Source organism: Gopherus flavomarginatus, chromosome 1 (assembly GCF_025201925.1).
Source record: "Gopherus flavomarginatus isolate rGopFla2 chromosome 1, rGopFla2.mat.asm, whole genome shotgun sequence".
Classification (NCBI taxonomy): Eukaryota; Metazoa; Chordata; order Testudines; family Testudinidae; genus Gopherus; species Gopherus flavomarginatus.
This window is the reverse complement of record NC_066617.1, coordinates 156608467-156621370: the sequence shown is the minus strand read 5'-3', so window position 1 is coordinate 156621370 and position 12904 is coordinate 156608467. Positions and strand designations below refer to the sequence as shown.

Below are 12904 nucleotides of genomic sequence, written 5' to 3'. Positions count from 1 at the left end.
CAGACCTTAAGGTGGCCATCCTGCAGCAAAAAAACTTCAGGACCAGACTTCAAAGAGAAACTGCTGAGCTTCAGTTCATCTGCAAATTTGACACCATCAGCTCAGGATTAAACAAAGACTGTGAATGGCTTGCCAATTACAAAACCAGTTTCTCCTCTCTTGGTTTTCACATCTCAACTGCTAGAACAGGGCCTCATCCTCCCTGATTGAACCACCTCATTATCTCTAGCTTGCCTGCATATATATACCTGCCCCTGGAAATTTCCACTACATGCATCTGATGAAGTGGGTATTCACCCACGAAAGCTCATGCTCCAAAACGTCTGTTAGTCTATAAGGTGCCACAGGATTCTTTGCAACCTTTATCAGTGATGATTTTATTTTTCTTCCAGATCAGGGATAAAGATGCTAAACAGCATAGGGCCAAGAACCAATCCCTGTGTGGTATATTCGGTTTACCTGGGAGCATGTTCACCATATGTGACAGGAGTATGAACGTCTTTTGGTATTGGTACTAAGTATCCATCCTCCTCACCATCAGAATCAATGCTGGGAATGAACACAGATGTGCTGCCATCAGCCATGACCTATGATGGGAAACACAGAAAATCATTTGGGCTATGAAATCTTTTAAAAACGTATTTGCTACTAAGTCCAGATGTGAGCTAGCACAATTATAGTTACAGCCAAGTCATTGTTTTGTGCTGGGCAGCTAAATGTCCAGGGTAATAGGAGTAGGAGTGGCAGAGTTAGACAAAATAAATGTTTTTGGCTAAGTATGCCATGCCAAGAATCCTAATCCTAAGTGCCAATGCATAAGTAATACTCAGGGGTTTTAAAGTAGATATCTGTGGCCACATTTTCAAAGAAAAGTGTTTGTTTCATCTTTACAATATGCAGTTGCACACACAAATGGGTACCTGCACACAAAGAATACATTTGCGGGTCAAACCAGCTAACTGCATACTTACACAAGTACTGATACACTCATGCTATTATTTATTTTACTCCTGAGGGTTTTGCTCCAAAAAATAAAATGATTCACATAATATTTTAAAATCCTTCAAATTTTCTTAGTCAGATAAATGTGGAGGCTCCAGCATGGCCTTGGGGAGCACAGGCCACTGACTGCACAGAGATGGGAGAACACTGTGCAGCTCCCCCCTGGAACACGGACACTGTGATGAGCCTGTACCCAACCTTGGCACAGCACAAGGACTAGGCCTGTACCAGAAACACCCCAGGGCTCTGCCCCTCCATGCCAGGTGCACCAAGTGTGGGCAGACAGGCTCAGTAAGGCAGGGTCCAAGCGTGGAGGGGCTTGGCGGAGGATTCAGGTATGGGTTGGATCTGGATGCACAGGGGTTTGTTAGGGTTTTTTTGGTGCTATAGTAATGGGACTTTGCAGGGGGGTCCAGGTGAAGGTGGCTGAGGCTCAGTGGAGAGGTCTGCAAATGCGGGGGATAGAGCTCGGCAAAGGGGGTCTGGGTGTGTGGAGCTCTGTGGTGGGTCTAGATGCTAAGGGAGTGGGGCTTAGTGGCATGAGGATCCAGGTGCAGCTGGTTGGGGCTCGGTGAAAAGGGGATCTGGGTGTGCATGCCTCATCGGGGTGGACCAGGTGCAGGGGGAGTGGGGCTCATTGGGGGAGTTCTGAGTGCAGGGGTGGGGAGGGTCTAGGTATGAGGGTGTCTGGATGCATGCAGGTTGGGTGGACAGGGGAGCAGCTCGCTGAACAGGGATCCCTCCCCCCTGCAGCCGAGGAGTAATGGGTGCAGGACGTGTGTGTGTGTGGGGGGGTGGGGCTGAGGGTGAGGAATTGCAGAGCTTCCTGTAGTTGTGGGAGAAATCCTGGGGTGGGGCTGACCCGGTCCCTGATGCCGTGCAGGGGCAGAGGAAGTATCATCCTCCCCAGCCCAGCTGAGACTAGCAACTGAGCCCAGCACAAGGTAGGAGCCATCACGCAGGTCTTCCCTAGTCCCATCCCCTGCCCCACAGTGATTTATCCCTCTGCTGGCTGCCCTGCGCACCCAGAACATACTGCTGAGGAGAGTTGCATGACCACTCTTGCAACTTCCCTTTGCTTCCCTGTCAGAAAGTCATTTTTCTGCAGGGAAGCAAAGAAATCTGCAGGGTACATAAATTCTGCGCATGCACAGTGGAGTATTATGTGCATTTTCATGAAAATATATAGTGAGCATCATGTAGACATCTCCTTTCCAAAATGTAGTTCCTGATAACCCCGTGATAATAATTATTAAGATTTCTAATTAAATTATTAAATAATTAAAATATACATGTGAATGTGAGATAGTTAAGTAAGAAATACTGTCCAACGTTTTCAAAGCTGGGCACATAAAGTTAAGCTTCTATATCCATCTTAAGATATCAACATTTATATGGTTTGATATTCATAGGTGCTGAGCCACTGAAGGTAGTGGCAGCTGTGGGGTGCTCAGCAGCACTGAAAATCAGGCCACTTCTATTTAGGTCCTAACTAAGGCCACGTCCAGACTAGGAATTAAAATCGATTTTAGATACGCAACTTCAGCTACGGGAATAACGTAGCTGAAGTCGAATTTCTAAAATCGAGGTACTCACCCGTCTGGACGGCGCGGCATCGATGTCCGTGGCGCTCCGTGTCGATTCCGGAACTCCGTTCGGGTTGATGGAGTTCCGGAATCGATGTAAGCGCGCTCGGGGATCGATACATCGCGTCCAGACTAGACGCGATGTATCGATCCCCGAGCAATCGATTTTAACCCGCCGATGCCGCGGGTTAGTCTGGACGAGGGCTTAGTATCTTGATGGAGTTTGGGTAACTACCAGCAGGTGGGTCTTTGATCTACAAGCGGCCTCAGATTTGGTGAAGCTGATGGGTGTACTTGCCACTTTCCATTCAGTCTAAATGAGAGAACGATTAAATGTCCCTTTGTTTAGTAATAGCTCAAACAATGGGAGCCACTGCCCGAAGACTAGACTGAATGCAAATGCAGGGGTTGGGGATTCATTTGGTTGCAGCTGTCTGTATGTGAGGAAAAAGAAGACAGAGAGAGAACACCAAGAAAGCCAAGAGCAAGCACTCTGAAAGCAAGACACAGAAAGAAAAGTACTACTAGTATGGTCCTGAGAGAAAGTCAAGGGCTTTTTGGGCAGAGTGTTGACTGGAAAGGCAGACCTGGAACTGTGAACAAATAAACTGCCCCCTATGGTTTGTTCCTCTGTGTTCAGAGAAACAGTGCTTTGTGTACATTTTTTTAAATAAAGAGGATTCCATCTTCAATTTCTCCTAACTTAAACAACCTCTGCATTGTACACAGAGTTAGGTGCCTAAGAAAGTGATAGCAGAAACTGAAAGAGGAGCTACCTAAGCCACAAGTAACATGCAGGGTGCGGGAAGGGGCTGAGGGTCCATGATCCCCAGAGTTATTTTGGTGCCTAACTCTACTCAGGATTCTCAGCCATGAACCCTCTCCTGGAAGTGCCTAAGCCAGGTCAGCCTTTTTGAGAAAGAGAGACCCATCCCCTTATAACCCTGTTTTCAAATCCTTGCTTTGCCTACTTTGGAGCAGGTCTCCCACATTCTAGATGAGGGCCCTATTCACCAGCCTATAGCATATTCTGGCGTGCATTTCTCGCACTCTCTCTTCTTGAAGCTGTTCCACTTTTTATAAATAATTAAATATTCACTAGGTCAGAGAGTGAGAAACAGCAAGATGTTGACACTACAGTCCAGTGCACTTACAGTACCATGGATATGTGAGACCTCTGTTCAAGTTCCTACTCCAAAGCAAGAAGAGCAGAAATTTGAAAAAAGGTTTCTCATTTTCCAGGTGAGATCTCTAATCAGTGGGCTACTGGGTGTTTGCACCCCGCCCACACCATTTTCTTTTGTATAAGTTAGGTGTGCTCTGAACATGCCCATTGAATTGGGACCCACAGGTGAGTTAGGCAGGGGAACACTTAGTTTGAGAATCCCACTGGGTTTTAGGTATGAACGAAGGCTCAGAGAAGCTCATTAGCTGTGGGGCAGCATCAGTACTTAGGTGGCTTTGCACATGCCCATCAGAGGGAACTTAGGCATCTTTGGGTCTGTAATGCAAAGCTAAACTTTATTATACTGTTCAGCCACAAGGTGGCAATGTGTTTAATATACCTTATTTAAGCTAACCTCAGTCATACCTGGCAGTATATTAAAGAATCTTATGGAAGACATATTTCTGGTCACTCTCTGAGAAGGAGGCTATGTAGCCCGTCTATATATGGTACAGGAGCCTGACCTTCTAGTAGCAGCCTTGCAATCTACCGTGTACAAGATGTATATGACATGGTGTCAGAAGTAAACCAGTGCCAAAGGAGAACAGACACAGCAGGAACAAAGCAACAAAGATTGGATACAGAAGGAAAGAAAAAGCATCACAGGTTGCAGGATGGATCTCATCACCATGCCACTCTTTAATGCCCCAGAGAACTTCAGTTTTGACAAACCTTCATAATGGACAGACAAAGTATTTTGCAAGATTTTGCATTGCAACCAAACTTCACAAGGAAACTGGAGACATTCAGGCATGTTCTTTAATATATGCTAGGGGGAAGCAGGCAGAACATATCTTTAAATCTTTTATCTTTATTGAAGAGAGTAAAAAAGATAACTATGCAAGGTTTCTGGCTATGTTTGATGCATACTTTATATTCAGAGAAATGTGGTTTATGAAATGCAGATTTTCACCAGAGAATTCAAGAACCAGGAGAGAATTTTGAATGTTTTATAAGAGCTATGTATGCAGTGGTTGAAAACTGATTTCAGGACAACAAAAATGAAAATAGAGACAGGCTGGTTATTGGATTATCACAAAAATCTTTTACAGCAACTATAATTTTGAACAGATTTAACTCTATACACAGCTATTCAAATAGCAAAGCAATTTGAGCTGGTGAAACAGCAAAACCTAGAGCAATTTGCCACACTTTCAAAACAAGAAACTAGTTTAGAAGCTGTTAACAGATGCAGATTGAGTTCTACAAGTAATTATCATAAGATCCCTAAGCCTAAAAGGGACATAATCCAGGCAAACAATAAACCTTTTCAGACTAAATGTAGAAGACATGGAAAAATTCACAGCCCAAGAGATGATGCATGGCCAGCCACAGGTACAAGGTGCAATAAATGCACAAAATATTGACATTCTGCAGCTGTTTGCTATACCAAGGCAGTCAGGGAGTTGACTAATATTACAGACAATCAAGAACCATTGTTTCTGTGATTTGTTATGTGGTGATGATATAGAGCCAGTCTCAAGAATGAAACTGAATATTTATGGCAAGACTACTCACTTTAAAATTCACTCAGAATAGATGTCACAGTCATCTTAGAAGGGACTTACAATCATCTTTGACCCCTCCCAGCAGTGAAATCACCCATGAAACAAACTTAACTAGCCCTGGAAGTATTCTGAACTGCATGAGCCAGTTCACCACAGAAACAACTTACAGAGACAAAAGCTTTGCATTCAGAGTGTATATGATCAAAGGATCAAAGACAACAACCTTCTCAGCTGCAGTGTGGCAGCCACCATGAGCCTAGTGAGAAAGGTGGAAGAATTCAACAAAGTATTTGGTAGTATTGGACTTTTGAAAGGAGATTTGGTACAAATAACCTTGAGACAACACTGAACTATACAGTATACATACACCTTGCAGGATTTCTGTCCCATTGCTTCATAAAGTAGAAACTGAATTAGAGAGAATGGAATAGATTGGCACTGAGAAAATCTCTGAGCCAACAGTCTGGTGTGCCCCAATGACACTGATTATAAAGAAAAATGGAAAAATAAGAATATATGTGGATCTTAAAAGACTTAATGAAGCAGTTGCGGGAGAAAAATGCACCCCCCCAACACTGAATGACTCCCTTCCCAAAATGAAAGGAGCTACAGTATTCTTCAAGCTGGTTGCCTCAAGCAGATTCTGACAAATTCCTTTAGCCAAAGAGAGTGCTAAACTGACTACATTTATCACAACCATTGGGAGATTTTATTTTCAAAGATTACCTTTTTGGATTATCAGTGCATGCAGTGATCCGGTGTGGCGCCCCCCCTGGCCAGAGGAGGAAGAGCCCAGCTGGAGGCCAGAGTGGGAGGAGCTACGGAGCTCTGAGCCCGCCCCTCAAAGGGTCAGGCGGCTACCCGGAACTATAAAAGCCGGCCCTCAGAGCTCAGTCAGGCCCCAGCAGCCAGAGCGAGCAGATGTCCCTCAGGGAGCTCAAGACTGGGAACCCCCTGTGACCCAAGGCAGCTGCCCAGGCTGGCCTGAGCTCCCCCAGGCTCACTACCTGGAAGAGCTGCCGGAGCCTCCCCGCCCCCCAGGGCCGGTGCAAGGATATTTTGCGCCTAGGCGAAACTTCCACCTTGCGCCCTCTGCCCCCACCCCTCCCCCCAGAGCACTGTTTATTATAAACTTTCAAAAATGAATACTGCATAATGTGGCATTGTTCATTAGAATTAATACATATTCAGCTTGAAAATTTATTAATTTCATTATTTAGCCTACATATTTAATGAAAATAATTGAATAACCTGACAGGGTGTGGGGCTGGCTGGCTCTGGGCAGGGCAGGGGATGCGAAGCTGGTTGGAGATGGGGTGTGGGGTTGGCTGGAGACAGGGGGTGCGGGACTGGCTGTGTGCAGGGCAGGGGATGTGGGGCTGGCTGCAGGCAGGGCAGAGGCTGCAGCAGGGGCTGGATGGAGACAGGTGGTGTGGGGCTGGCTATGGACAGGGCAAGGAGTGCTGCAGGGGCTGGCTGCATGCAGGGCAGGGAGTGAGGGGCTGGCTGTGGGCAGGACAGGAGGTGTGAGGCTGGCTGCAGGCAGGGCAGGGGGGGTGGGGCTGGCTGCGGGCAGGGGGTGAGGGGCTGGCTGGATACAGAGGTGTGGGACTGGCTGGATACAGGGCAGGGGGTGTGAGGCTGGCTGTGGGCAGGGCAGGGGGTGCAGCAGGGGTGGCTGCGGATAGGGCAGGGGGTGAGGGGCTGGCTGGAGGCAGGGGAAGGGGTGTGGGGCTGACTGGAGGCAGGGCAGGGGATGAGGGGTTGGCTGCAGTCAGGACAGGGGGTTCAGCTATCATGGATGGAGCTGGAGCACAAAGAGCAGCTGCAGAAGGAAGAGCTGTTGTACAGAAGCTTCTGTGAGGAACCGGCTCTGTCCCATGGAGAGGTACCACTGTGGGATCTGCATTTTAAATAGCAGTGGGGAAGCCCCTGCAGCCCCTTGCCCTCTCAGCCTCCTGGGCACTGGCTCTCTGCGGCTCACTCTCTAGGGGCTCACCCCGCCCTGCTCCTCTTGCCCCCAGTCCCTCATTAGGCCTGGGTGCAAGGAAAGCATGCAGCATATCTTTGTACTGTGTTAATGACTCCTGAACTGGTGGGGGCTATGTCTAATTGCTGCCACTATCTCTTTCTTTGCTGGGCAATTAGATGACCATTAACTTGGAATAGCCCAGAGGGGTCAGAGTAGAGAAGGAGGGAGGACAGACCTTTAGGTTTCAGTTCTGTGCAAAGCCGGTTAACTTTTCTTTTCAGCTGCCTATAAACAAACCTAGTAGAGAAAAGAGTTTCTTCCCCACATCCCCTCCCCCCAAAAATGGGCTATGATTTTAATGGATCCAGAAGCAAAATAATTCTGTAATCAAAAAGACAAGTTTCCTGCTTTCCCTTCCACAAAGATCTATTTCCAACCCAGGTAACTTATTATTTATTATCTGTAGTAACTATGTTCTCACGTTTGAATGATACACTGTAGTGGTGTCGGAGTTCTTTGGAAATCCCTCAGCTCTTTTGCGGTGTTGGGAGTGAATGCTAGACCCTCAGTTAATTACTTTTACCTTACTTCATGTGCCCATCTTTTGGTCATTAATTTTTGAAGTTAAATTAGTTTTTCAAAACCCAGCTTTAAAATGATGTTCATGCCAACAATTGTAATTTAATTGTCCAAACGGGGAAATCAATGCCTTGCAATTATGGGATCTAATTTTAAAATTGTATTAAAAATGTGGCATTATAAAGGGGAAATATTTTAAAAGGTTTTACCAGCATCCCCATTACTGTTACCCAGGATTCTGCTTCAAGCAGTAACACAGGAGGGAGAGGGCAATGGACAGATTAGTGTTCAGTGGTACTTCAAACAAAAAGACATTTACTCTTAAATTATCTCGTTGATGCCTAATTGACGATCTAATAGCATGTATCAAGTACATCAAAACTTTGCTGAATAAGCTTGTGAGCATTTCTAAGGGGGACACTGAACATTCCAAACAGTGATAAGGTTTCTTATCAGCCATACTTCAACCCTCCCCTCATCCCCCACTATGCCCTGATTAGGCAGGTAGGCAGCTCCAGTGGAGCTGCCGCAGTGGTGTCTGCGGGAGATCCACCGGAGCCGCGTGAGCAGCTGACTGTCCCTAGGCACGACTGCGGCAGCTCCACGGGAGCTGCCTGTGCCCCCTCCGAACACCCTGGGCTGCCAGCTGCCGCGGCGGCGCCCTGACCCAGGGGACCCCCTGGGCTGCTGGCTGCCACGGCGGCGCCCTGACCCAGGGGACGCCCTGGGCTGCCGGCTGCCGTGGAGGCGCCCTGACCCAGGGGATGCCCTGGGCTGCCGGCTGCCGCAGAGGCGCCCTGACCCAGGGGAACCCCTGGACTGCGGGCTACCGCTGGCAGCTCAGACTCCCTCTCTGTCCCAGCAGCAGCTGCTGCTTAACCATTTAAAAAAAATTTGAGGGCGCTTTTTGGCGCCCTCAAATCTTGGCGCCCTAGGAAACTGCCTAGTCCGCCTAAATGGTTGCACCGCCCCTGCTGTCCCCGCTATCCGGAAGAGCTGCTGGAGCTTCCACACGCCTGCTACCCGGAGGAACCGCCAGAACTTCCCCGAGCCTGCTACCCAGAGGAACTGCCGGAGCTACCCTGGGCAGACTATCCACAGGAGTTGCCAGACCTGCCACCCAGCCCCGGCCACGACGAGTCCATACTCCTGGACCCTGCCAAGGCTGACATCAGGACCCAGGCAGGCCCTGAGAGGGAGTACGGAAGTGGCCCGGGGGCAGCCGGCCCCAGTCTGGCTGCCGCTTTACCAGAACCTATGTCAGTGTGTTGTGGCCAGGATTCCCACTGACTAAACAGCAGATCCTCAGCCGCTGCCAGAGGGCCCCAGGCTGGGACACAGTGGAGTGGGAGGGCCTGCGTCCCCCCTGCCACCAACTCCTGGGTGGCAGACTCCCCCTCTCCCTGGCCTAGGGAGGCCAAAGCCTATTAGAACTGCTATTGTTGCTCAGCCCTGCCCAAGGGTATGAGCCTACGGACTCAGTGTTTGTTGCCTCGCCATGACCGAGGGCCAGGGCCTTAACTGCTAGTGTTGCTCAGCCCTGCCCAAGGGCCTGAGCCTACTGTTTCAATGTTTGTTGTCCCCGCCCTGACCGAGGGCCAGGGCCTAACAGGTATTGTTGCTCAGCCCTGCCCTGGGCCTGAGCCCCCTTGCCCCGCAGAGCAATTGCTGCGAAGACCACCGGACTATTTCCCCGGGCCCACCGGGGTGTAGTGAGCCAGTGTGGCTCCTCTCCTCCCCCCAGAGAGGGTCGAGCCCCGGCCGCACTCGTTCACACGTGGTACCAGAAGTGGGGACATCTGGAAACTTGACCCCGTGAGAAGGGGCCGGAGGGGTAGACCTACCTTAACGAACCATGAAGATGGAGCACCTGTTTCAGCTGTTGGTGGAGAACCAGGACCGGCAGCAGACCGCCCAGCTCCAGCAGCAGCAGCAGCAGGCAGCCGCCCAGCTCCAGCAGCAGCAACAGCGGGATGCCGCCCAACTCGAGCAGCAGCAGCAGCTTCTCCAGCAGCTCGGAGCCCAGCTGCAGCAGCTGGTGACCGCACTGCCACACCCTGTAGAACTGCCGGCAGGGGATGGTGCTGGGAATCCACACACTGCCATCCCAGTACGACTAACAAAGATGGGCCCCGACGATGACTCCGAGGCATTCCTGGTCACGTTCGAATGGGTGGCCCTTGTCGCTGGGTGGCCCTGGGACCAATGGGCCACCCTTCTGGCCCTGTACCTAACCGGGACTGCCTAGACGGCGTACCGGGGGCTGGCGACGGAAGAAACCAGGGACTACAGCCGAGTAAAGGCTGCGATTTTGGATGCCCTGGATGTCAGCCCCGAGACTTTTCGACAGCGGTTCCAGAGCCAGACATATCCCTCGGGGGCCCGACCTCAGCTGGTGGCCCAAGCCCTGAAGGAGGCGTGTCGGCGATGACTACAGCCGGAAACGAGGACAGCAGAGGAGGTCACGGAACAAGTCGTCCTCGAGTAGTTTGTGCACACCCTACCGACCCGAGGACGGGCCTGGGTGCTCCGCCATCGGCCGGCAACGTTGGCTGTGGCCATCTCGCTGATGGAAGACTTTCTCGCGGCCGAAATGCCTGTGGGGCCCGCCTTCCGACCCGAAACCCCCGGGCCCAACCGCACGAACTTGGACCGGAAGGGAGATGCCCCATCTGGGCCACGAAGCCTTGGCCGCAGGCAAGATGCCCGCCCAGGGTCTTGGTTCAGACAGCTGGATCCTGCCCCCCGGGCCAGACCGGCAGCCTCCGTGCCGGGGGCCACAAAGTTCCACCAAAGTCCCCTTAGGAGTTCGAGGGGAGCCCCCTCCCAGGGCGGTTGCCCGGAACTCAGACCCCGTTTCTGCTGTGGGAAGTCCGGACACTTGCAGCGGGACTGCCTGGAAATGGACTGCAGCTTCGGGCAGGTCTGTGCAGGGGACACCAGGGCTCGGCTACCCCAGGTCCCCAAGCTTATGATTCCAGTAGTTGTTGGGGACCATGCCACCCAGGCGTTGATCGACTCTGGCTGCGGTCAGACGCTCATCCGCCAGACTCTAGGACACCAGGCAGATCCCCACCTAGGCCCGATTCACCTGCAGTGCATCCATAGGGACGTCTAGCCTTACCCTAGTGCTTGGGTCCCGCTGACAGTAGCTGGCGTCACCCGACGAATCATCGTTGGCTTGGCCCCTCGACTGGCGTACCCGGTGATCCTGGGGCGGGACTGGCCCGTCTTCCAGGAGGTCCTCTGGTTGACTCCAGCACTGGAGGGAGAGCATCAGGAGGCCCAACCAGAAGAGGGGTGCGGAACCCCACGACCGGAACCAGAGGTGGAAGGGACTGAAAATCCCCCACTGGACCCCGGGGTCAACCCCCTCCTCCATACTGATTTTTGCCAGGACCAGAGAGTGGACCCTACGCTAAGCTGGGCCTATGAACAACTCACAGCAGTCGATGGGAACATCATTGACCCCCAGCGGGCAACCCAGTGGCCCCACTTCGAACTACACCGGGACTGTCTTTACCGGATTGACCGTGACTCCTGCACGAAGGAACCCCAAACACAGCTGCTGGTACCGCGGTGTCACCAGCGAGCAGTGATGAAGCTGGCACATGACATCTCGGCTGCTGGGCATCTGAGCCAGGAGAAGACCCTCGCCTGGATCTTGACGCGGTTCTTCTGGCCCGGTATTCACCAGGAGGTGAGGAACTATTGTAGCTCCTGCCCAGAGTGCCAGTTAGCCGCTCCTCAGCGTGTGCCCAAGGCACCCCTGGTCCACATGCCTATAATCGAGACACCTTTTGAACGACTGGCCATGGACCTGGTGGGCCCGCTCCCGAAAAGTGCTGCCAGGTTCCAGTATGTCCTGGTCATCATTGACTACGCCACTCGTTTCCCCAAGGCCATCCCCTTGCGGAGCACCACTGCCAGGACCATTGCTGGGGAACTGGTGAAGATCTTTGCTCAAGTGGGCCTGCCCCGAGAAATTCTAACCGATCAAGGCACCAATTTTACCTCCAGGCTGCTACAACAAGTCTGCAAGCTCCTGGGGATAAAACAATTATGCACCTCTATCTACCACCCGCAAACAGATGGCCTGGTGGAACGGTTCAGCCGGACCCTGAAGGAGATGTTGCGGAAGTTCCCTCCGGAGGAGCTACGACAGTGAGAACAGTTGCTCCCTCCTCTGCTGCTAGCCATCCGGGAGGTGCCTCAGTCTTCAACCAAGTTTTCCCCATTTGAGCTGTTGTATGGACGGCATCCATGGGGCCTATTGGACTTAATGCAGGAAACATGGGAGCAGTCCCCCTCTCCTACCCAGGGACTCCTGAGGTATGTCCTCCAACTACAAGAATACTTTGCCCAGGCTGGAGCCCTGGCCCGTGAAAACTTAAAGGCTTCTCAGAACCGGCAGGAACAGACTTATAACCAGGTGGCGCAGGTGCGTGACTTTGAACCCGGGGACTGGGTTCTGCTCCTCCTGCCCTCGAGGGAGTCGAAGCTGCTGGCCCGTTGGCAGGGGCCCTACGAGGTAGCTCGGAAGGTTGGACTCGTCACTTATGAGATCCACCAATTCGACCGGTGTAAGAAGACCCAGTGATACCACGTAAATCTGTTGAAGCCGTGGCGAGACCGGGAGGGCCTGCTGATTAACCCTTACCCGCCAGAGCAGGAACTGGGTCCTCGCGCACCCCAGACAGAGGACCTCACGGCTCCCCTGCTCGACGACACCCTAACGGAAGAGCAGCGCAAGCAGGTCAAATGTCTCCTGCAGGCGTTCCAGGGAACCTTCACAGCCTTACCTGGATACACGACTTTGGTCTATCACTCTATCCAGACCGAGCCGGGGAAGGTAATCCGGGAAAAGACCAGGCCACTGCCATACCGGATGCGCCAAGAGGTGGAGGAAGAGGTGCAGGCCATGCTGGCCTTGGGAGTCATTGAGCCGTCCCAGAGTGAGTGGCGTAGCCCAGTGGTCTTGGTACCCAAGCCCGATGGCACCCACCGGTTTTGTATAGATTTCTGGCGGGTG

At 51.7% G+C, this 12904-nt stretch overlaps 1 protein-coding gene across 6 annotated transcripts in view; it reads right to left on the bottom strand.

The window, feature by feature from the left end:
* The window catches only part of SPAG17 (sperm associated antigen 17), a 328728-nt gene that overhangs the window by 83501 nt on the left and 232323 nt on the right, over window positions 1–12904 (bottom strand). For all 6 annotated transcript variants that reach the window (XR_007769040.1, XM_050921082.1, XM_050921091.1 and 3 more), the window contains exon 32: window positions 460–587. Coding sequence is in view for 5 of the 6 variants with exons in the window: in XM_050921082.1 (XP_050777039.1) it covers window positions 460–587 (128 nt within the window). In the remaining variant the exon portion in view is untranslated. The remainder of the gene's footprint in view (window positions 1–459; window positions 588–12904) is intronic.